Raw genomic sequence first — 25,521 nt, forward strand, 5'->3', positions numbered from 1 at the left:
ACAACAAAACAATACCATTGCTTCATGGTGGGATACCATTCTAAGAATATTTTAGACGTAAATTCTTGCTGCACAAAGATTGCTTGAAAGAATGGTAACTGTGTTCTTAGCCCCTTTCCCCATGCCTTTGTCAGGGGAGGAGTTTATTCAGAGATAGGAATTGTGTCTCCTAATCTTCTATCTTTTAAGCTTGTTGGGCCTCTCAAATATGGCATAAGATTTCATGAAATAGGCTGAAATTATTGGAAGAGCTGTGGGATTTGGCTGTATCGTCTTTGGTAGCCTGCTTTTTTTGTTTTCCTTTGTTTAAAATTTTGAAATAAGTTCTGGAGATTGTTTGACTATTTATAGTGTCCACAAGAGCAATCCACATTTGTTTGTTGGGCTCACTTTTCCTCTGGTCACAGAGTCACCACTGTTAGTCTTTGATTGTTAAGTTGTCACCAGTTTTTTAGTGACTTCTGGATAAAGGAGATTTTATATTTCAACACTTGAAATGCCATTGTCAGGCAAACAAGGAAAAAATATGAAAGAAAGATTTTTTTTCATCAAGGGGCAAATGAGCTCCCAGCCTGGCAATAGCAGTCTTATTTTATAAAAGAAATACCACAAATTTTTAAAGCCCTCAAAACAGTCCGTTTGAGGAAGCATTGAATTTAAGGGGAGGGTTTGCTAAGTGAGTTATCTTTTAGTAACTCTTATCTTGAATATGTGTGTAAATTGAGTCACAGGAAGATTGGAGCTTTCTGACTAAAGGGATGTCTTAGAGCTGGCATTGGAATGTAGCAATCTGCCTGCTTTGATTGTCTGCTTCTAGAGATGGGAAAGAGCTAATGGTTTATGGTTTTCACAGGATGGAAGGTTCCTTGTAATAAATCTTTCTTGAATTTTGTTTTGTAGGGGGGTACGTTAAAAGCAGTAAAATCTTCCAAAGGAAAGAAGAAGAGAGAGAGCATAGAGGGGAAAGATGGCCGGAGGAGGAAAAGTGCTTCGGACTCTGGGTGTGACCCTGCATCAAAGAAATTAAAAGGAGACAGGGGTGAAGTAGACAGTAATGGGAGCGATGGAGGTGAGGCGAGCCGAGGGCCCTGGAAAGGAGGGAATGCCAGTGGAGAGCCAGGGCTGGATCAGAGAGCCAAGCAGCCACCGACTACATTTGTCCCCCAGATTAACCGCAACATTCGCTTTGCCACTTACACCAAAGAAAACGGCAGGACTCTGGTGGTACAGGATGAACCTGTAGGTGGGGACACACCTGTACCTTTCACTCCATATTCTGCAGCCACAGGTCAGACACCTTTGGCCCCAGAGGTGGGTGGAGCCGAAAACAAAGAGGCAGGAAAAACACTGGAACAAGTTGGCCAGGGCATGGTGGCTTCAGCAGCTGTGGTCACTACCGCCAGCTCCACCCCAACCACGGTGAGGATCTCAGACACTGGCCTTGCAACAGGGACTGGGCCGGAAAAACAGAAAGGCAGCCGGTTACAGGTCCCGGGAGAGGTGAGTTGTTTCAGGGGCAGATTTGTAAGATTTGGGTTCATTCTTTTACCCTACTTTATTGTTAACACACTAAAAAGCATCTAAAATGCCACAGGGAAGGAAGTATTTTTGCGATGTTCTAAATTGTGCTCTGAACAGTCCTTTACTGCTCATTGGGCAAATGTGTATATTTTAATAAGTTTATCAGGTCCTAAAAGTCACCCGAACAATTGCACTAATCAAAAACTGATTATAAAACCCAATTTAATGAGATGTTAAAATAGATCTGATGGGGAATCTTTTTAATTCAATTATCTATTTAGTTCGCATAGTGGTTGAGCCTCTGCCAGGCCTATGAGAGGCAAGGTTAATGAATTACAGTGTTGGTAACAGTGAAACTATAATTAAGGCTATGTGAGAGCAACTATTACCATCCCATTTTTAGTTCATCATTTTCTATGATATTCTCCTTTGAGGCTGGGCTTCTTTCCATGATTTGATATGTCTATAAAAGGGGTTTGTTTTGTTTTGTTTTCTGACTTAATCTTTTTAAGACTTACCTATAAAATTTGATGGAATTAATCACAGTAGTAGCTAATCTACTATGTTCTTTATCTGATTTGCATGTACTGTTGCTGAAATGGAACAGTATTTATTCTGTTAAATAAAAGTTAACATCAGGGCACCTGGATAGCTCACTCGGTTAAGTGTCCCACTATTAATCTGAACTCAGGTCTTGATCTCAGGGTTCTGAGTTCAGGCCCCACATTGGGCTCTGTACTGGGCATGAAGCCTACTTAAAGATAGATAGATAGATAGATAGACAGATAAGCTTTTAAAAAAATACAAGTTAAATTTGAAACCATATCAAGATCTTTTCTCAGTCTTTTAACTTTTATTTTATACAGCAAAGATGATTTATGATACTAATTTTTTTTTAACTGGCTGTTTCTTCAAGCTAGAATATGAAATACAAAAACAAAATACTATATGATTATTTAAATTATGTCAAGAAACTACTGTGTGCTAAGTACTGTATATTAAAGGCAAGGAATTAAAATCCGTATGTGAAGGAGCTCACATCTTAAGATGGAATTATTTTAGGCATAACAATGCCAGATAAAACATGGCATATACATTTCATCTGAGTTCTCCCCCTCCTAGCAAATGTGATTTGTGACTCCCTAGTGTGCAGGGATGGGGAGGGAGGTGAAATGTCCAGGCAGAAGAGAAGGGCTGTAAATGCAGATTTCATTCTGATAAATGGTTTGTCTTCTGTTAGTTGACCAGGATTCCCAAGAGAATTAGGTGAGGCTCTTAAGTGGATTTCCACTGTGTGTAAGTCATTATTTTGCTCAAACTAATTAAAATCCACTTCGTGTCAAAGACAGTGTAGATGTAAAGGGGAGTTACAAAGTAGAGGAGATCCTCTCCTGCTAGAAGAGATCCACTGAATGCTGTTATTCTCGGGGTCGCAAAGCTGACTAGAAGAAATGTGGATTCAAAGGGCATTTTCCAAATAGGTTGGAGGAGTTTCTGTGACTGTATCAGTGATTTTGGTAATGTGTCAGCCTAGGTATTCTCTTGGGATACGATTTAAAAGTACAAAAAAGGAAGTTTCATTATGGTATCAAATCTAAAATAGGGACATAGCCCCCAGGAAATTTCTTGCCCTAAAAATTAAGTTGAAATCAATTTGTCATCACTTTCTTGTAAGAAAAGGATTTAGAATTTAATCATGTGAAGAAAAATGAAAGACCATCCAAGTTATTTTTCATTCATGTGTATATTTATTTTTAAAGGGTAACTTTAGTAGTGAAACCTTAGCTACCCATGTTGGATCCTTGGAGTCATGCAGGTGTCAAGGCTCCTGGCCAAATTCTACTAATGAAACAACAGATAGTCCCTAGGGCTGTGTCTTTCTATTCTCTTCTTTTTAGTTGGAAGGGGGTTTAAGTCAGTAGTAGTTGATTAGTGGGAAGGAAAAAAAAAAAAAGGAATAAGAGGGTGCCTGGCTGGCTCAGTTGGTGGTAGAGCATGTGACTCTTGATCTCCGGTTCGTGAGTTTGACTAAGGTAGTTTACCTTAAAAATATATATATATGGATAATAAACTTTAAGTTTTTAACTCTAAAATGCCCTGAAACCGCCTCTGTGGCAAATGTCAACTAGAGGCAAGCTATAGGTGGCATACCTGGTTCTCATGCCTCTATGCCGCCCTCAAGGAAAGTCCTAATGTAGGCTCTTTGTTGCATATTTAATGACTAACTTAAGTAAATTAACACACAGACCCCTCGTTTTGAACAATAACCCTTTTATTTATATGGAATAAATTTTTTTCATGTGGAAAGTAATAACCATTAAGTTTACTATTTTAATCATTAAAATGTTAAAATACTGCGGTATTTAGTACATCCACAGTGTTACACAAACATCACCACTTTCTAGTTCCAGAAATTTTCATCACCCCAGAAGGAAACCCCATATACGTTAAGCACTCTTAGAATAATTTTTATTTGCCGTATTTTAGTATATGTGTTGCTTGAAGCCACTGTTTGCTGTGTAATAAAATGAATGTTTAGTGATATCCTACTACTACTACCTGAAGTTTGATTTTAAATGTTCAGACCCACATGGATGTAGATGGATGTTTCCCTGTTTGTATAATATATATGAAAGTGATCCTCCCCTTCGTATGCACACACCTTTTATTTACATGCATAAGTTAACATTTTCAAGGTGAAAAAAAGGAAAATATTTTTTCATTCTCTAATTTGTTAAGCTGAATGCTTTTGTTTGGTAGGTGTATCTGTATCTACACTTTTCCTGTTTAGAGGTTTGTTAGATCCTAATGATAACAAAAGGTTCAGTAATGAGTGTGTTTTCTATAATTTAACATCTTTTTTCTTAATGTTTTTTTTTTTTGAGAGAGAGAGAGAGAGAGAGAGCACGCGCGCATGTGCGCACATGGATGGGGGAGGGGCAGAGAGACAGGAGACACAGAATCTGAAGCAGGCTGCAGCCTCCGAGCTGTCAGCACAGAGTTTAACACGGGGCTTAAACTCACGGACCATGAGATCTTAACCTGAGGTGAAGTCAGATGCTTAACTGACTGAGTCACCCAGATACCCTGATAATTTAACAGCTTTAGGTCTCACTTTAATTGAAATAGATACTCAACCTTTACGTTGATTCGGACCCATAAATAAATGGCCAAATTCTAAAAGGGTCCATTTTGGGGAGTTTCAGAGTAAGAAAGAGAATATTTTTCCTTAATGTACAATGGGATTGTTATGGTGCAGAAGTCACTTTTGTAAGATGAGCGGTTAGTTTAAGTAAATCAAAACTCTGACAGTAGCTAAGGTCATTGAGAGAGATTAATATTACAGGGTCGCTAGGTACATTTCAAAGTAAAAGCTGATATCTGTCTGTTCAGGAATCCTTTTCTCCAATTCCTGGTAGAGTCTTCATTTCCAAATAGAAACTGAGAATCCTACGCAGCTTCCTAGTGCTGTGACAGCCAGTTGGCTAACAACCAGGGGAGTAGCAGGATGAGTGACATCCTTCTATCTCTAGTTCACCTTTTTAAAGAAGCCCTCTCTCTGGTCTGTGGCAGGTTTCATCCCTAATGCTGGTGAAATCTAGTTACAAGAGCAATTTTCATGGAATTGTAGGAGAGAAAAGTTGATTCGACCCACAAGAAATGTTGGCCTAGGTCCAGGAAAGAGGTGGTAAGGTTGTCAAGAGAAACTAGAATTACTAATTCAGGCTACCTTCTTTTCAGAATTCAAGAAATACTGTTCTGGCCTCTTCTGGATTTGGAGCATCTCTCCCAAGTTCATCACAGCCTTTGACTTTTGGAAGTGGAAGGAGCCAGTCCAATGGGGTTCTAGCCACAGAGAACAAACCTTTGGGTTTTTCTTTTGGCTGTAGCTCTGCACCAGAGTCTCAGAAAGACTCCGATCTCTCCAAAAATTTGTTTTTTCAATGCATGTCCCAAACTTTACCCACCAGTAACTACTTCACTACCGTTTCAGAAAGTTTGGCTGATGATTCCTCCAGTCGAGACTCATTCAAACAAAGCCTTGAGAGCCTGTGTAAAGGTAGATCCGCTCTTGGAGCAGACACTAAATCAGGCTCTAAGGCTGGCAGCTCTGTGGACCGGAAGATGCCTGCAGAGTCCATGCCCACCCTCACGCCAGCCTTCCCACGGAGCCTCCTAAATGCCCGCACCCCAGAGAGTCATGAAAATCTATTTTTACAGCCCCCTAAACTATCCCGAGAAGAGCCCTCTAATCCTTTCCTGGCATTTGTGGAGAAGGTTGAACATAGCCCTTTCAGCAGCTTTGTATCTCAGGCATCAGGTAGCTCTTCCTCTGCTACCACTGTCACCTCTAAGGCAGCACCCAGCTGGCCCGAGGCTCACTCTTCTACAGATTCAGCATCTTTAGCAAAGAAGAAAACCCTCTTCATCACAACTGACTCCTCCAAACTGGTGTCTGGTGTTCTGGGCTCAGCTCTTACCACCGGGGGTCCAAGCCTATCAGCCATGGGGAATGGCCGCTCCAGTTCACCCACCAGCAGCCTCACCCAACCCATTGAGATGCCTACTCTCTCCTCCAGCCCCACGGAGGAGAGGCCAACTGTGGGGCCTGGGCAACAGGACAATCCCCTCCTCAAAACCTTTAGTAACGTCTTTGGCAGGCACTCAGGCAGCTTTCTGTCCTCCCCAGCAGATTTTTCACAGGAGAACAAAGCTCCTTTTGAAGCTGTGAAAAGGTTCTCACTGGATGAGCGAAGCTTGGCTTGTAGACAGGACTCGGACTCCAGTACCAACAGTGACCTATCAGATTTGAGCGACTCTGAGGAGCAGCTGCAGGCCAAGACTGGCCTGAAGGGGATTCCAGAGCACCTGATGGGGAAACTGGGCCCCAATGGGGAGCGCAGTGCTGAGCTATTGCTGGGCAAAGGCAAAGGGAAGCAGGCCCCAAAGGGCCGGCCACGGACCGCGCCCCTGAAAGGTGATCTTACTGGGCTTATTCATGGGCTTGGCTCTAGCACTAGCCTCGGATGCCTGTTGTGCTCTTGAGTAGCAGAAGCCCTTTCTTTGATGGAAAGTTCCATAATCATATAGAATAACATGGCCAAAAGGGCCCATTAGAGGCCCCTCATCAGACCTGTTGGTTCAGGGCAGGATTGCATCTAACCCCAGTACTGTATGTATGTGAGAGGGATATCTACCTGTATAATGAGAACAGGGAAAGGGAAGATCCCTGTATGCCTTTCAGTCAAGAGTTCTTTCCTGGTGTTTTTCTTATCACTTTCTACTTCGCTTTGGCCCATCCTCTTTAATTTACATTAGAGGAGTTACTGAGTACTGGACTCTGTTCTCATATAGCAGCCTTTCATAGACTTAGGCAAAAAGAATCACCGCTCAGATTTGCTTTTCTCTGTTAGATATATAAGGTTTTAACACTTCTTCCAAAAGCCATTAACTCCTATGCTGTGAGCTTATAGCTCAGAACTGTGTAAGGGCAAGTGTCTATAACTGTTTTCATTAAGAATTGATACCATGGGGGCCCAACAGTCTATGATTAATAGAACAGTCATATCCTGAGAGGCTAGAGGCAATTGGCTACCTTCTACCTTCTTGGGTTTTCCTCACCCATACCAGAGTTGTTTCCTGTAATGGGGCAATGCCTACAAATTTCCCATGGTCCTTAGCTTCCTGTTGAAGCCTCTTGGCTCCCTCCCTTTCTGTCAAGGCTAGACATGATGAGCACAAGCCCAGCCATGGCAAGGAGCAGTGACCCGGGTCAGGACAAGAATTCATCCCCAAGAGGATCATGTTGTTGGATCTCATTAATACCATTCATGACCAACCGTTTCACCTTCCCTTGCTACAGTTGGCCAGTCAGTGCTGAAAGATGTGAGCAAAGTGAAGAAGCTGAAGCAGTCCGGAGAGCCCTTCTTGCAGGATGGGTCATGCATCAATGTAGCCCCTCACCTGCACAAGTGTCGGGAGTGCCGCCTGGAACGGTATCGGAAGTTTAAGGAACAGGAACAAGATGATTCCACTGTGGCCTGCCGCTTCTTTCACTTCCGGAGGTACTGTCTCCTTCCCAGTTTCCATTAGTGATACGCACCTCCCACTGTCTGAATCTGTAAGCATATGTCAGATCTTTTCCTTGTTTTCCTTAACCTGTTTGCTCTTAGAGCCTACTGAGGCTTTGTCCATAGTAGCCATTCACTTGTTTGGATTGTGAAGTGACTTGTGGCTTTGTCCTTAAGGAATTGAACAGCCTCAGCCTCTGGTCCCTGAACTACATTGAGTTATTCCTAATTTGGATTCCATGTGAAACCAGTGGTACAAGCAGAAGGATGCCATTTTGTATTATGGATGTGTCTGACCCTTTATAACTCTTTGGTGCCAGAGTTACTTGAGTCTCAGAGAGAAGGGGAAGTAAGATAAGGAGATACTATGAAGTGTCTTTGAAACAGACATAACTAATGAAAATCCTGGGAGTATCCCCTGCTTTTACCAAACAGTAGATAGTCACTTTTTTCTGCATGATAAACTTAGAAGAAGAATTTCTTCTAAATAATCTCCAAGAATTCTTAATTTTTAAAATACAGAAATCCAAATGGTTTATCCACATAGTGTAGCTTCACTTATTCTGCAAGTGTTTACTGAACATGTACTGTGTGCCAGTCGCTGTTGTGGACATTGAGGATTAAACAGTGTATAAAACCATAAAAATCCAGCCCTTAAAAAGTTTGCTGAGAAGGCAGACAATAAATAAGGAAAAGAGATTAAAGTTATGGCATGTTAGCTGATAATAAGAGACAAATAAAGATAGGAAAGAGGATTGAACTGTGGGGAGGTTAGAAAGGCTACAGTTTAGTGGGGCTTGTTTATTTGTGTTTTTTTGAGAGAGAGAGCGCATGCGAGGGAGAGGCAGAGAAAGGGGCAGACAGAGGATCCAAAGCAGGCTGTGGGCTGATAGCAGTGAGCCCAGTGCAGGGCTTGAACTCACGAACCATGAGATGACAACCTGAGCCAAAGTCAGATACTCAACCGACTGAAACACCCAGGCATTCCTTGAGAGGCTGTAGTTAAATAGGATGACTTGAGAAAGTGAGATTTGAGTAAGGACCTGAAGGAGGTGAGGGAGTGGACCACACATTTTTCCCGGAGACAAGTTTTCCAGGTAGAAGGCACAAGGACTGCTGTCCTGAGGCTGGAATATTCCTGGTGTGTTTATGTACCTAGGGTGGCTAAGTACAGAGTGAGGGTGGGTGAATTGAGGTCACAGAGTTAATGATGGGTCCATATTTTAAAGGACTACTCTGAGGGCCTTGGCTTTTGTGCTGAATAAGAAGACATTGGAGGTTTTTAGTTGATGAGTGACACTGAGGAATGATTTAAAGGGTCACTTTGACTACCTTCTTGAGGATAGATTATACTGAGGCAAAGGCAGAAACAACAGAGAAATTAGGAGGCTGTTGGAATTATCCAGGTGAGAATGACAGTGGCTTAGTGATGGAAGTGATGAGTCCAGTTGGATTAAGGATCTATTTTGAAGGTAGAACTCACATGATTTTCTGATGAATTAGACATGGAGTATGAAAGGAGAAATGGATTCTAAGCTTTTGACCTGAAAACTGGAAAAATGGAATTGCCATTTACTGATAAGGAGATTTCTTAGGGAAAAGCAGGTTTGGGGAAGAAAATGGGAACTTTTAACTTGGGCATGTGAAATTTGAGATGCCTATTAGGTTTCTAGATTGAGGGGCACCTGAGTGGTTCTGTCAGTTGAGTGTCTGATTCTTGATTTCAGTTCATGGGTTCGGGTCCCACATCGGGCTCCGTGCTGACAGTGCACAGCCTGCTTAGGATCCTCTCTCTCTCCGTCCTCTCCCCATCCTCTGCTCTCTGTCTCCAAAAAAATAAATGAATAAACTTAAAACAAAAAAAGATTTCTAGATGGAGAGGTTGAAAGGGAAGCTAAATATTCAACTCTAGATTTGAGGGGGAAAGTGCAGGCAGATTAAAAATTTGGATGTCACCAGGTATTTAAAGGTTTGAGTCTAATTGAGATCACTGAAGGACTTCCAAGTGTAGACAGAGAAGAAAAGCATTCCTAGGACCGAATCCTGGAGTTCTCCCACATTGACAGGTGGGAAAGATGAGGAGGAGCTAGTAAAGGCAGCTGAGAAAGAACAGTGAAGTATCCTGGAAGGCAAATGAAGAAAGTATTTCCAAGAAGAAATAATGAACTCTGGCAAACACTGGGGATTGGGCCAGGTCAAATGAGAACTAAAAGCTACTGTTGGATTTAACAAGAGGTAATGACCTTGTCAAAAACAGCTCTGGTATGTTGGTGAGGAAAAGCCTGATTGGGGTGGAATAGGAAAAAATACAAGGGAAGAGGAACTGATAACAATCAGTATAGACAACCTGGTCAAGAAACATGGCTCTTACAAGCAGATAAATGGAAGAGGGTGTGGATTGAGAGGATTTTTGAGATAGAAAATTTTTAAAGGATTTTCAAGATAGCAAGTTCAAATATAAGAAAGATTCAGTAGAGAGGAAGATAGATGATGTAGAAGAGAGATTATGTGGAGGGCTGCCTATGTGACAGGAGAGGATGTAGATAGAGCATAGGTGGAGAAATTGGTCTTGCGCTGGGATCCTGGTTCATTTCTAGCAGCTGCAGGTCAGATGAAACATGGGCCCAGTTGCTGGAAGGCATCGTAGTATAGTGATGGGAACTTGCAGGACATCTCTTCTGGCTCCTTGTATTTTCTCCATGGAATATGTAGCAAGATCTTATGAGAGAATTATATTGGAGTTTAGAAAAGAAAGAAGGTACAAAACAGGTATCTAGGAGAGGGGGTGCACCAGGAAACTATTGTAACTGGAAGGCAACATGAAGGGCTCACCTGACATAGGTAGACATGAATTTCAAATGTGACAGTGAGCTTGGCTCTTTTTCTCTGGTCATGTTCCATGGTGTAGGTGCACATGTGGATCAAGTGAATAGAGAAACTGAAAGGCATTTCTGGACACAGCTTTTTAAAGAACCCAGACATATTAAGTATTAATAATAAGCCTTTCTACTATTTCAGAGAATGGATACTGTGTTGGTCAAATAGGATGAAAATTAGTTTTTAAACAAAATTTGGAGGGGCACCTGGATGGCTCAGCCAGTTAAGCATCCGACTGTTGATCTTGGCTCAGGTCAGGATCTCACAGCTCATGAGATCAAGCCTTGCATCAGCACAGAGCCTCCTTGGGATTCTGTGTCTCCCTGTCTCTGCCCCTATCCCTTTCATGTTCTCTCTCTCTCAAATGAATAGACTTAATTTTTTTTCTTTTTTAAATCTGTCTACACCCAATGTGGGGATGGAACTCATAAACCCAAGATCAAGAGTCACATGCTTTTCTGACTGAGCCAGCCAGGTGCCACCTAGGGTGTAAATTCTTAATGCACTCTGATGCCTTTTAAGGCTTTTTAATTTTTTTGGATCCTAAGGTTTCAGGTGTGTTTTATTTTGTATGGCTGCTATTTACCATATATTTGATTGTCTGCCTTCCTGTCTCAGGTTGATCTTCACTCGAAAGGGAGTACTCCGTGTAGAGGGGTTTCTGAGTCCCCAGCAAAGTGACCCTGATGCCATGAATCTATGGATTCCCTCTTCCTCCCTTGCAGAAGGAATAGACCTAGAAACCTCAAAATACATCCTGGCCAACGTTGGGGACCAGTTCTGCCAGCTCGTGATGTCAGAGAAAGAGGCCATGATGATGGTAGAGCCACACCGTAAGACACCCTCTTCCATGTTTTCCAGGCACTCCTACTTGGGAGCTTTTCTTTTACGTCATGGGAGTAGAAGGAGTGACAAATGGCATTCTCTGTGGACAAATTAAGACTGATAAGACTTCTCTTTGTAGCAAACTAAGGAGCTGAGACTCTCACTGTATCCAGCAGACATTATTCCTTCCCTGATCTCTGTCTGGGTTTGGGTCACTCTGAATATTTTCAGTTTGCTTTGAACCTATTTGTATTAGTAAGTGATATTATATGGCTTGTGAGTAGATGGAGTGCTAGTGGGTACAATGTTTCACACCTAGAACCCGCAGTTATTCAGACATTTATGATGTTTCCAGGTCTGTGAGATACTGTACCCTATTTCTACACCAAGGAAAATTCTCTCAAGACATTAAACTCTACATTTCAAGTAAAGAATCCTTTTATTTCAGGCTCCCCTACATTGAAATTTTTACAATATCTTAGGTAACAACACGTGGCATAAATATCTATCGTTGACACTTGTTTAGAAATATTAACAATTCCATCTATTTTGTTTCTCTTATATTTATAGAAACGCTAACTTCTTGCATCTTTGAGTTTTATTGCTGGACAAAACAGTTTGAGGAGCACTCAGTGGATCTGTGGTCTTTTGCTGTTACTCAGGATGATCAATGCCAACAATATCCTCTTCCTCTTTCCACCAGAGAAAGTGGCATGGAAGCGAGCAGTGCGTGGTGTGCGGGAGATGTGTGATGTATGTGAAACAACTCTCTTCAACATCCACTGGGTTTGTCGCAAATGTGGATTTGGGGTCTGCCTTGACTGTTACAGGCTCAGAAAAAGCCGTCCGCGCAGTGGTGAGCAAATATTGTCCTGTTCAGTTCTAAAGGTAACCTGTCATTGGAGGTATGGGACTTGAAGCAAGAATGGGTTTGTGCCCTCACTTAGCTGCTTAGCTTCACTCATTTTTGTTGCATTGTGAGGCCTTATGGTTTCCAATATTCCAGCCTAACTGGGAACACTAAAACAATCTAAGAATGGTTCATCTTCATTTCACTTATTTTTTTTTTAGTAACGTCTTTATTGAGATATAATTCACATGCCATAAAGTTCACCCTTTTAAAGTATACAATTCAGGGTGCCGGGGTGGCTCAGTCGGTTAAGCGTCTGACTTTGGCTCAGGTCATGATCTCACAGTTCATGGGTTTGAGCCCCGCGTAGGGCTCTGTGCTGATAGCCTGTTCAGATTCTGTATCTCTCTCTCTCTCTGACCCTCCCCTGCTTACGCGCTCTCGCTCTCTCTCGCTGTCTCTCGCTCTCTCTCCCAGAAATAAATAAAACATAAAAAAAATATATTTTTTAAAGTATACAATTCAGAAGTTTCCAGTATATTCTCAAGGTTGTATAACCATTTCCACTATCAAATTTCACTTTTATCACTCCAAAAAGAAATGTTGTACCCTTTAGCAGTAACTCCTTACTTTTCACCCTCTCCTCAGCCCTTGTTAACCATTAATCTTCTTACTGTCTCATCTCTGTAGGTTTACCTGTTCTGTACATGTCATATAAATGAATCATATGATATTTGCTCTTCTGCGACTGACTTTTTTCACTTTAGCATACTGTTTTAAAGCTTCATCCGTGTGGTACCATGTATCATTAACTCATTCTTTTGTATTGCCAAATAATATTCCATTGTATGGATATATTACATTTTGCTTAACCATTCATTAGTCGATGAACATGTAGGTTGTGTCTGTTTTGAGCTGTTATGAAAAGTACCATTATGAATATTTGTTTACAAGTTTTGTGTGAACATAGGTTTTCATTTCTTTTGAGTGGAATTTATGTGTTAATTGGCAGTCCTATGTTTTTAATCCTTTCAGAAACTGCCAAATTGTATTCCATAGTAGCTACATCATTTTATAATCCCACCAGCAATGCACAAGGCTTGTAGTTTTTCCATATCTTTGCCAATGCTTATTATTATCTGCCTTTTAGGTTATAGCCATCAGAATGGCTATTAAGTAGCCCCTATTTCATTGTGTGATTTTGATTTGCATTTTCCTGATGACTAATGGTGTTGACCATCTTTTCATATGCTTATTGACTGTGTTTGTCTTTGGAGAAAGGCTATTCAAATCTTTTGCTTCCTTGTGTCCTTGCTTTATCTTACTTCTTGCCTCTTAACCTCATTCTTCCCTCTTCAGAGAGATTGTGCAACCACTGGAACATAGTGGTTTAGAGCGTATGCCCCTGGGACTTGAAACCTACTTCCACATCTTATTACACCACCTGTAGTATCTTGGGCTAGTTTCTTAAAATCCCTCAGAGCTTCAGTTTCCTTATCTATAAAACAAAGATAGTATGAGTACTTCTTTCACAGCATTGTTGTGAGGATTAAATGAGATAATGTACTTGAAGTGGTTAGCATAGGGCCTGACATCCACTAGGTACTAGGTGTTACGTAGCTAATTAGATCTTGCATTTCTCCCCATGAGAGATTAACTTCTAAAGAAATTGCCCTCCTGCCTTAAACAATAAGAAAACCAGTCTAAATATATGAAACCACGGATTTAGACATTGGACAGTAGGCAGCGTGAGTCTGTGATCTCTAAGAGAAGGGAAGAAACAAGGCAAATCCTACAGTTGTTCCCGTTTACTGACTGGATGCAGTTTCCAGGCTGTAGTAGAGGGAAGAGCAACTACAACAGTTTGGCAGTCTCACTGAACTGAGACAGAGATAAGAGTCTGAGAAGAGTGAGGCACAGTGCTGAAGACATTAGAGCTGCACAGAGAGAACACCAGAGGCCTGCAGAGAGATCACCTCAAGTTGTGGCTATGTAGTGATCTGCACACATATGAGGTGAAACTCCATAAGGCCCAAAAAGGAACTTCCAGAAAGCAGTTGACTGAATAATTTCCAGAACTTACCATTTGTATTGCCAGAAGCCAGACTGGAAAGACAGTGGATAAGAGTCCACAAGGGTCACGTTTTAGCAGTGGGATTAATGTAGTCCCCGAATAATGGCTGCTGTGGAGATGCCGTAACAGAGTGTAAAGCAAGGCTTGGAAGGATCAAACTGATCTGCAGGTTACTTAACTATGCACCAGCCTCAAATCAAACATTCTTTAAAGGATTACAACAAAATCCAGTACTCTGAAACATAAAGTCACAAAGCTCTGCATTCAATCAGGAATAATCAGGGTATGAGTAATAATAAGCCGAATGTCTGGCTCATTCAGTAGAACCAGAGTCTTGAGTTTGAGCCCCACATTGGGGATAGAGTTTACTTAAAAAACAAAACAAAAAACCAAGATGTTTGAGTCTCTTAGGTAAATGGTGCTGAGAAAACTAGACTGCTACATGCAAAGGAATGAAACCGGGCCACTCTTAGACCGTACACAAAAATAAACTCAAAATGGATTAAAGAATTCAATGTGAGGCCCAAAACCATAAAACACGTGTAAGAAAACACAGGCAGTAATCTCTTGGGCCTTGACCATAGCAACATTTTTCTGGGTATGTCTCCTCAGGCAAGGAAAACAAAAGAAAAATAAATGAAAGCTTTTGCACAGCGAAGGAAACCACCAACAAAACAAAAAGGCAACCTTCTGAATGGGAAAAGATATTTGATATTTGCAAATGATATATCCAGTAAAGCATTAATATCCAAACTAGAATACTATACAACTCAACACCAAAAAAAGACAAAAACAAAAACAAAACAAAATACTGCCCAATTAAAAAATGAGCAGAGGACCTGCATAGACATTTTTTTCAAAGAAGACCTACACATGGCTAACAGACACATGAAGACATGTTCCACATCACTCTCATCAGGTAAATGCACATCAAAACCACAATGAGATACCACCTCACACCTGTCAGAATAGCTAGTATCAAAAAGACAAGAAATAACAAGTATTGGGGAGGATGTGGAGAAAAAGGGACTCTTGTGCATTGTTGGTGGCAGTGTAAACCTGTGTAGCCACTGTGGAAACCAGTGTGGAGATCCCTCAAAAAATAAAATACAGAAATGCAATTCAGTAATTCCACTACTGGGTAATTACCCAAAGAAGATGGAAACACTAATTTGAAAAGATACATACACCCTTATGTTTACTGCAAGATATGGAAGCAGCCTAAGTGTGTATATACACGTATATACCTACATATACATGATGGAATATTACTCGGCCATAAAAAAAAAAAAAATGACATCTTGCCACTTGCAACAACATAGATAGACATACAGGCTATTACACTAAGTGAAATAAGTCACAGAAAGAGAGAGACCATATTTTTCACTTATATGTGGAATCTAAAAAAAAAACAAAACGGGGTGCCTGGCTGGCTCAGTCAGTAAAGCATGCAAGTCTTGATCTTGGGGATGTGAGTTCAGGCTCCACATTGGGCAGACACCACTTTAAAAAAAAAAAGATAGGGGCACCTGGGGTGACTCAGTCAGTTAAGCATCTAGCCTCAGCTCAGGTCATGATCTCATGGTTCGTGAGTTCGAGCCCCACATCGAGCTCTTTGTTGTCAATGCAGAGCTTGCTTTGGATCCTCTTTCTCCCTCTCTCTCTCTGCTCCTCCATTCCTCATGCTTTCTCTCTCAAAAATAAAGAAACTTTTTAAAAAAGAAAAAATTATTAAAAAAAAAACCAAGTAAAACAAACTCATAAATGCACAGAACAAACTAGTGATTGCCAGAAGGGAGGCAGTAGGGGTGGGGCGGGTGAAATATGTGTGAGGGATTAAGCGGTACAAACTTCTAATGATAAATAAGTCAAAAGTATGAAAAGTACAGCACAGAGAATATAGTCAATAATATTGTAATAACATTGTGTGGTGACAGATGGGAACTACTTGTATCATAGTGAGCATTGCATAATGTATAGAATTGTCAAATCACTATGTTGTACACCTGAAACTACTTTGGTATGTTAACTGTATATATCAAGTGTATTTGAGTAATACAATTTTTAAAATTTTTTTAATGTTTATTTTTGAAAGCAAGAGAGAGCATGAATGGGGGAGGGACAGAAAGAGAAGGAGACACAGAATCCGAAGCAGGCTCAAGGCTCTGAGCTGTCAACACAGAGCCCAGTGAGGGACTCGAACTCAAGGACAGAGAGATCATGACCTGAGCCAAAGTGAAATGCCCAACCAACTGAGCGACACTAATAAAATGTTTTAAAATGAAATTGAATATGCAGAAAAGCAGAATGAAATGACCAATAATCTGGGGGGAAAAAACATTCAATAGAAACAAATACAGAAATGACAGTGATGATAGAATTACTGTAAGAGGACCTTAAGGCAGCTATTATAAATCATATATGTGTAATTAAAGACATAAAGGGAGGAACACGTGGATAGCTCAGTCATTTGAGCATCTGACTCTTGATTTCAGCTGGTTGAACATCCAACACTTAATTTTGGCTCCGGTCATCATCTCATGGTTGTGAGATTGAGCCCCATGTTGGGCTTCACACTAGGCATGGAACCTGCTTGGGATTCTCTCTTTCTCCCCCTCCATCTGCCACTTCCCCACTCAAGCACATGTTCTCTATTTCTCTCTCTCTCTCTCTCTCAAAAAATAAAAATAAGTACATAAAGGGAAATATGAAACAGAAAATACATAAAAGACCCAAATAAATCATCTAGAGATAGAAGTCTCAAAAAAATTATACTAGGTGGGATTAATAGCAAATTAGATACTGCACAAGAAACTGAACTTAAAGATGTAACAATAGAAACTATCCAAAACCAAGCACAAAGAGAAGAAAAACTTAAATTTATAAATTAAAGAGTGCCTTCTCTAAGTATAGGAAATATCAGGCAGTCTGCCAGACCTTTAACTGGAGTTCCAGAAAGAGAAATGGTCAGAAGGAGATACAAAACATATCTGAACAAATCCAAAAATTTTCCAAATTTGATGAAAAAGCTATAAAACCACAAATCAATAATAAATCTTAAATAGAAGAAGCATGAAGAAAACCACATCATGGGCGCCTGGGTGGCTTAGTTGGTTAAACATCCAGCTTTAGCTCAGGTCATGATCCCATGGTTTGTGGGTTCAAGCCCCATGTCTGGGCTCTGTGTTGACAGCCTGGAGCCTGCTTCGGATTGTGTGTCTCCCTCTCTTTCTGTCCTCTGCTTGCACTCTGTCTGTCTCTCTCAAAAATAAATACTTTTTAAGATTAAAAAAAAGAAAAAAAACCAAAACCACACCAAAGCACATCATAACCCACTTTACTGAAAAGCAATGATAAAGAGAAAACCTGAAAATCACAGGAAGGAAGAAAGGCACCTTTATTATACAAACTAACAAAGATTAAAATGACAGACAACTTGTCAGAAACCCTCTTCATCTGAAGACAATGGAACGGCATCTTAAAGTGCTGAGAAACTTATTAACCTAAAATTCATACCTAGTGAAAGTATCTTCAAAAACAAGGATGAAATAGTCTTTCAGACAAAGAAAAGCTGATAGAATTTGTCACCAGCAGATTCACACTGCAAACAAAGGTAGTTTTTCGGGGGTAACAAAAGATACAGTAAGGGAATTTGGATTTACACAAAGGAATGAAGAACATCTATGTGGTAAATATGTGAATACATATAAAAGACTTTGTTGCTTTTAATCTTTTTAAAAGTTGTTTAAAGCAAAAGTAACAATGTAATTTGGGCTTATAATTAAAATTAAAAATTGTAATAGCTCAAGAGAAAGGAAGGGGAAATGGAAGAATAGTTTATAACAATCTCACACTGTGTGTGAAGAGTGGTATAGTATTTGAAGCTAGAAATACTACAAACCCAAAAGCAAACTAAAAAATAAAGAGGTGTATACAGCCAGTGAGCCAAGAGTGGAGATAAAATCAAAGCATAAAAAAGCAGTTAATTCAAAAGAAGGAGAAATATGAAACAGTATATACAGTATAGATATACAGTATATCTTATATCCAATTTTCTTGGAGTGGGTAATATAATTACCAAAAAAAAAAAGTCTGTAAAGGTCTGCAGGGTGGAGGGGTGATTAAAAAAAAGGTTGAAAAACACAGAACCTAGGTATAGATAGGAACATCTTACATAATGCAAAAGACTGAATGTTTCTCCCTAAGATTAGGAGCAAAGAAAGGTACCAGTTTTCACAACTTCTGTTCAGCACTGATCTGGAGTTAGTAGTCAGCATGAAGAAATAAAAAACAAATGCATAGAAACATGCCCTCCCAAAAAAAAGATATATACTGGAATGAAGTAAAACGTTGTTGTTTTTTAAGATTTATTGGTTTTTGAGAGAGTAAGTGAGGAAGGGGTTGGGGGCAGGGCGACAGAAGATCTGAAGCAGGTCTGCACTGATAGCAGCAAGCCTCGTTCAGGATTCAAACTCATGAGCCGTGTGATCATGATCTGAGCCAAAGTCAGCCATTTAACCAACTGAGCCACGCAGGTGCCCCAAGTAAAATGTTTTTTATTCTCAGGTGATATTATCATCTATATAGAAAACTGTATATACAAGTAGGGTTCCTGGTTGGCTTGGCTGGAAGAGTATGTGACTCTTGAGCTGGGGTCATGGTTTTGTGCCCTGCATTGGGTGTAGAGATTATTTAAAAACATAATAAACTTAGGGGTGCCTGGGTGGCTCAGTCAGTTAACTCTCCAAATCTTGGTTTCACCTCAGTTCATGGGATTGAGCCCTGTGTTAGGCTTTTTGCTGAGATCACGGAGCCTGCTTGGGATTCTCTCTCTCTCTGCCCCTCTCTGCTTGCCTTCTCTTCCCCCACCCCTGAAATAAACTTTAAAAAAAGAAAAAAGAAAACCCCAAGCCATCTACAAAAAAGCTACAAGAACTAATAAGTGAGTTTATACAAGATTGCTGGACAAACTCAACAAAAATCAATTCTATTTCTGTATACTATCAATGAGCAACTAGAAATTGAATTTTTAAATTAATATTTATTGTAGCTTCAAAAAACCATGAAGTGCTTAAGGATAAATTTAGTTAATATGGAAGAAACACATGCAGCGCCTAGGTGGCTCAGTTGATTGAGCTTCCATCTCTTGATTTTGGCCCAGGTCATGATCCCAGGGTTGTGGGATGGAGCCCCAGTGACAGACTCTGTGCTCAGTGTGGAGCCTACCTAAAATTCTTTCTATTCCCCACTCACATGCTGTCTCTCTCTGTCTCTCTCTCTCAAATAAAAAATAAATTTAAGGGTGCCTGGGTGGCTTAGTTGGTTGAGGGTCTGACTTCATTTTGGGTCATGATCTCACAGTTCATGAGTTCAAGCACCACATCAGTCTCTCTGCTGTCAGCACAGAGCCCACTTCAGATTCTCTCTCTCTCTCCCTCTCTCTCTCTCTCTCTCTCTCTCTCTCTCTCTCTCTGCCCCTCCTCTGCTTGTGTGCTCCCTGTTTCTCTCAAAAATAAACGTAAAAAAAATAGAATAACAAAAATAATTTTGAAAAAGAAGGCATTTGGAAGATTTATACTATTTTATTTTAAGACTTAACTATAAAGCTATAGGAATTTACAGCACTGTGGTAATACAACAGCAGAAATAGACACACATATATAGTCAACAGATAAGGTGATGAGGGTGCTAAGATAATTCACTCAGGAAAAGATAGTTCAACAAATGGTACTGGATTAATTGTGTATCCATACTAAATAAAATCAACTTTATTTTTACTCACACCATATACCAAAAGTAAATTGTAGGCCTAAATATAAAAAGCTAAAACTAAAAAGTCTCTAGGAAAAAAAAAAATCTTTGTGTCCTTGGGTTAGATAAATACTTCTTAGGATACAAAAACAAAAACAAAAACAAAAAAAAAAACAAAAATTATCAAATTTGAAATTTTTTGATCCTCACAAGACACCCTTGAGTAAATGAAAAGACAAGACACAGATTAGGAGAAAAGGTTTGCTGATCCCCTATTTGTTAAAGGAGTTGAATCCACCATAAAGAGCTCTTACAATGCAATAAGAAGACAACAACCTGATATTTTAGGTGAGCAAAAGATTTGAACAGATACTTTATCAAAGAAGATAGATCGGGGCGCCTGGATGGCTTAGTCTGTTAAGTGTCTGACTTCGGCTCAGGTCATGATCTCACAGTTCGTGGGTTCGAACCCCGCGTCGGGCTCTGTGCTGACAGCTAGCTCAGAGCCTGGAGCCTGCTTCGGATTCTGTGTCTCCCTCTCTCTCTGACCCTCCCCTGCTCATGCTGCCTCTCTCTCTCTCTCAGAAATAAATAAAACATTTTTAAAATTTTTTAATTAAAAAAGATAGATCAATGAAAAATAAACACATTTCAAAAATTACCACTAATTACGAAAAGGAAAAAAATAAAGCTATAATGAGAAACCCCTCTACCTACTTAGAAGGCTAGAATTTTAGAAACTGACAGTACCAGGTGTTTCTAAGAATGTGGAGGAACTAAACTTTTTACACTTGCTCATAGGAATGGAAATTGGTTCCGTCACTTAGGAAAATCTATAAATTTAAACATAAACTTTCCATATGACCCAGGATCCCACTTCTATGTATTTATGAGAGAAATGAAAACCTGTCCACACATGGGATGCCTGGGTGGCTCAGTAAGTTGAGAATCCAACTTCAGCTCAGGTCATGATCTCACAGCTTGTGAGTTTGAGCCCCGCATTAGGCTCTGTGCAGACAGCTCAGAGACTGGAACCTGCTTTGGATTCTGTGTCTCCCTCTCTTTTTGCCCCTCCCCCACTCTGGTGCTTTCACTCTCCTCTCTCAAAAATAAACAAATATTAAAAATTTTGAAAAAATGTGTCCACACAAAAGATTGTACTTGGATGTTAATAGTAGCTTTATTCATTATACCCCAAAATAGGAAACAGTCCAACTGTTCACCAGCTGGTAAATGGATAATAAAAATGTACATCCATACCACAGAACAGTACTCAGCTATGAAAGGAGATTAATTACTCATACATGAACAATATGGATGAATCTCCAAGCATGCTAAATGAAAGAAATCTAACACAAATTGCTATATACTGTATGCTTCCAGTTATATGAAATTCTAGAAAAAGCAAAAATGTTAGTATTAGAAAGTTGACCGCTGGTGGCCAGAGGTTGAGAAAAGGCTATTGACAGCAAGCAAAGGGCTCGAAGGAACTTTAGGAAAGAAGATAGAAATGTTCTATATCATGATTGTGGTAATGTTTATGCAGCTGTATACATTCATGAAAATTCATGGAAGTGCACACTAAATTGTTAAATTTTTTATATGTAGATACAATAAATAACAATAAATTAGTGAAGTAGATTTTTTTTTAAAGTTAGATGTTATCTTCTTTGGCCAAGGAAAATTGGCCTTTAGGATCTGAAACTCTGACTCCCTAAGAGGGATACATCTTGTGACCCTAGTAATATAAATGAAGTCATTTTATTTCTGTTTCAGAGACAGAGGAGATGGGTGATGAAGAGGTTTTCTCCTGGTTGAAGTGTGCAAAGGGGCAGTCCCATGAACCAGAGAATCTCATGCCCACACAGATCATCCCTGGCACAGGTAAGGGAGTTTTTGTTGTTGTTGTTGTTGTTGTTGTTGTTTTTTATGTTATTTCTTTTGAGAGGTGTTCAAGCAGGAAAGGGGCAGAGAGAGAGAGAGAATCCCAAGCAGATTCTGCACTGCCAATGCAGAGCTCGATTTGGGGCTTGATCCCATGAACTGTGAGATCCTGACCTGTGTGGAAATCAAGAGTTAGATGATTAAACGACTGAGCTACCCAGGCACCTAAAGGAGTTCTTTTTTAAATTGGGTGAAAGAGGGGCTCCTGGCTGGCTTAGTCAGAGGAGCATGTGGCTGTCAATCTTGGGGTCATGCGTTCAAGCCTCACATTGGGTATAGAGATTACTTGAATAAATAAACTTTAACAAAAATAAATAGGGGCACTTGGTTGGCTCAGTCAGTTAAGTGTTTGACTCTTGGTTTAAACTCAGGTCCTGATTTCCCGGGTTTGTGGGATCAGGCTACACGTCAGGATTTGCTCTGACAGCAGGAAGCTCGCTTGAGATTTTCTCTCCTTCTCTCTCTGCCCCTCCCCCACCTACACACTCTATCTCAGAATAAATAAATCTTTAAAAGATATTTTTAAGCAAAGAAATAAAAATAAATTTGGTGGAAAAAAAGTTTTTGATTTAGTTGAGGTTAACTTTATACATCATAAGATGTGGTAAAATGGTTTATCTCAGCCTGATTTTTGTTAAGCTTCCCCAGGTTTTTCTGAGAATTTGAAACTTTAGATATGTGTTTTATGCAGCCAGTACACACACTGTGCTTCACCTTTCAGGTTGGAGAAGTTGATTACTTTTCCAAACATTTTACATTCCTGTGGTTGGCAAGACCGGAATAAAAAAAAGTCCCACATGCTTCCAGAAAGACCTTTGCTTTGAGGCTTGTAAAAATCCAGCTGAAGCTAAGCAAACCTTTTGAATCCATGAAGGCAGCCTAACAGTAGCAATGGATGGTTATGTTTATGTCACATTCCCAGCTTGTTTCAGTGATTCCTCCAAAAAGTCTGTTTCCACCTTCCATACTTGTAATAATACTTACACATTGAAGATGGTCACTCTCCTGCCTTATTCTCCTTCAGTGTGACAGAGGGCACTCATTGGATCCTTTATACCCCAGTGCTTCCAACCAGAAGGGCTCCCTCAGGGATTTGGTAGGATGCTTGCTCCCTACTGATGTAAGCATTGGTTAAATGTCCACATTAAGTTTACATTGGTCTGTTTTTTTCCCCACTTTTTCTCTGGTTTTTTTTTTTTAGGCATAACTAAAAGTATTTAAATCTCAGCTGTACAATTTAAAGTGTTTACATGCTCTGACACTTAACCGACTGAGCCACCCAGGTGCCCCAATATTTTTTTAAGTTTGTTTATTTTGAGTCAAAGTGGGAGAGAGGCAAAGAGAGAGGGAGAGAAAGAATCCTAAGGAGGCTCCACACCAACAGCACCAGCGCCAGACTCAGGGTTCTGTCCCACAAACCATGAGATCACAACCTGAGCCAAAATTAAGAGTCAGACACTTAACCAATTGAGCCACTTAGGTGCCCCAATATATCTTTTAAAAATATTTGAAAGTAAAAGCTGCCACCTCATTGAAATATGGTAAGGATTGAGGAATATAATGTAACTGAGATCCTTAGCACAGTATCTAGCACAGAAAGTATTCTGAGGCTTCTGTTACTCTCTTTCTTCCAGCTCTTTACAATATTGGAGATATGGTACATGCTGCCCGGGGCAAGTGGGGAATAAAAGCAAACTGCCCTTGTATTAGTCGGCAGAACAAATCTGTGCTGAGACCTGCTGTCACCAATGGGATGTCACAGGTAAAGTGGTATGTGTGGGTATATATGAGAGAAACTTCTCTTCTTAGTCCCAGGAAATGCCCCATTTTCACCTGTGTTGTCCTAGGCTACTGTAGGATTCCTGAGGAATTAGGGGATGGAGAAACCTATCTAGAGAGAGAGCCCCCAAAAAATTACTCAAGGGATTTTAATTCCCTCCAGCTGGTATGAGTTTTTCTTCATTTATCTTTAAAACCAACTCAGGCTGGGTTGATAAGTAGCACAAAGAGATTCTTTGCATCTTGTCAAGATTTATACCTCAGGGTCCTTGTATTAAGTGAAGAGTATAGAAAAGGTTACTAGGAAGGCAGTCCAGTGTGTGTGTATGGTCCCTGTCCTTGTCATGTTAGGTACTGAGGACAGAAATATGAAGATTGGCCTGCTGAGCTGGGATCCTTCTACCCTGAAAACAATCCCAGGCCTCCAGAGAGGCAGTGGTTTGCTCATTGCTCTGTCAGAGGTGGAGGTCATTCCGGTGTGATGGTAACTTTTTTGAACAAGAGGCTGTTTTACACACACACACACACACACACACACACACACACACACACACACACACACACACACACCTAACTTGCTTACATTTGGAGCACTTTCCAGGAACACAACTAATACATGGTCAGTAGAAGATGCAGGAATTAAGGCTAAGGGATCTCAAGATACATTTTCAGCAGAGTTGACATATTAGAGCACATCATCTGGAAAATTCAGTAATAGGGGCTCCTGGGTGACTCAGTCGGTTAAGCATCCGACTTTGGCTCAGGTCATGATCTCACAATTCTTGAGTTCGAGCCCCGTGTCGGGCTCTGTGCTAACAGCTCAGAGGCTGGAGCCTGTTTCAGATTCTGTGTCTCCCTCTCTCTCTAACTTCCCTGCTCATGCTGTCTCTGTCTCAGAAATAAATAAAACATTAAAAAAATTTTTTTAAGAAAATTCAGTAATAGAATAATAAACATTTATGGAACATTTATGTATGCCAAACACTCTACTAAGCTCTTTGCATATACTATCTCATTTAATCCTCAGAACAGCTTTATGAGGTCACAGTCTAATCATCAGTTTACCATTGCAGAAACTGAGCCTCAGGCATGCTAAATAAATACATTTTAATAACATTTAAAATAAATTGTATTACTTTTTTTATGTTCATTGATCTTTTCACAGAACCAAGCAGTTTCTGTCATGTTGTAGGACTCCTTAAATATGTGTTAAATTAATCAGTGAATGAAATATCAGTTTATGGGACAGTTTATGGTTGTTTTCCCAGACTTTTTAGTGTCAGCAGCCCTTATTATGTGTTTTGTTTTTTTTTTTTCCCTATGCAAGAACAGCACTCTAACCATGTTGGCCTTCTGTGCTTTAGCTCCCTAGCATAAACCCTAGTGCCTCTTCTGGAAATGAAACCACCTTCTCAGGCGGAGGAGGAACTGCAGCAGTAACATCAGAGACTGACCATGTTCCCAAAGCTGACAGCACTGACATCAGATCTGATGAGTCTCTGAAAGCAGATAGTTCGGCTTCAAATAGCAATAGTGAGCTAAAAGCCATCAGGCCCCCTTGCCCTGACACAGCGCCCCCCTCATCTGCCCTGCACTGGTTGGCGGATTTAGCAACTCAAAAGGCTAAAGAAGAAACAAAAGGTGAGATGAACACAAGCCTCTGCCCTGCCTGTGGGTGGAACACTGAAGTTATTCCCAGCTTTTTTAAACTCACACATTACCATCCTCATTTATGAAACATGATGCTTGCTTTCTCTGGCTAGTCACTAAAATGAGGGAATCACTTTCAGTTTCTTTCTAGAAGTGGAGCTTTTTTTAAAAAGACATGC

The 25,521-nt window shown here is 40.3% G+C and overlaps 1 protein-coding gene across 1 annotated transcript in view; it reads left to right on the top strand.

Moving 5' to 3' along the window:
• The window catches only part of KDM3B (lysine demethylase 3B), a 58,632-nt gene that overhangs the window by 19,284 nt on the left and 13,827 nt on the right, over positions 1-25,521 (top strand). The window contains exons 7-14 of the mRNA XM_077768886.1: positions 901-1,500; positions 5,263-6,499; positions 7,385-7,586; positions 11,088-11,302; positions 11,998-12,150; positions 21,746-21,853; positions 23,548-23,675; positions 25,057-25,333. Coding sequence (XP_077625012.1) covers positions 901-1,500; positions 5,263-6,499; positions 7,385-7,586; positions 11,088-11,302; positions 11,998-12,150; positions 21,746-21,853; positions 23,548-23,675; positions 25,057-25,333 — 2,920 coding nt within the window. The remainder of the gene's footprint in view (positions 1-900; positions 1,501-5,262; positions 6,500-7,384; positions 7,587-11,087; positions 11,303-11,997; positions 12,151-21,745; positions 21,854-23,547; positions 23,676-25,056; positions 25,334-25,521) is intronic.

Source organism: Crocuta crocuta, unplaced genomic scaffold (assembly GCF_008692635.1).
Source record: "Crocuta crocuta isolate KB4526 unplaced genomic scaffold, BGI_CrCroc_1.0 scaffold64, whole genome shotgun sequence".
Lineage (NCBI taxonomy): Eukaryota > Metazoa > Chordata > Mammalia > Carnivora > Hyaenidae > Crocuta > Crocuta crocuta.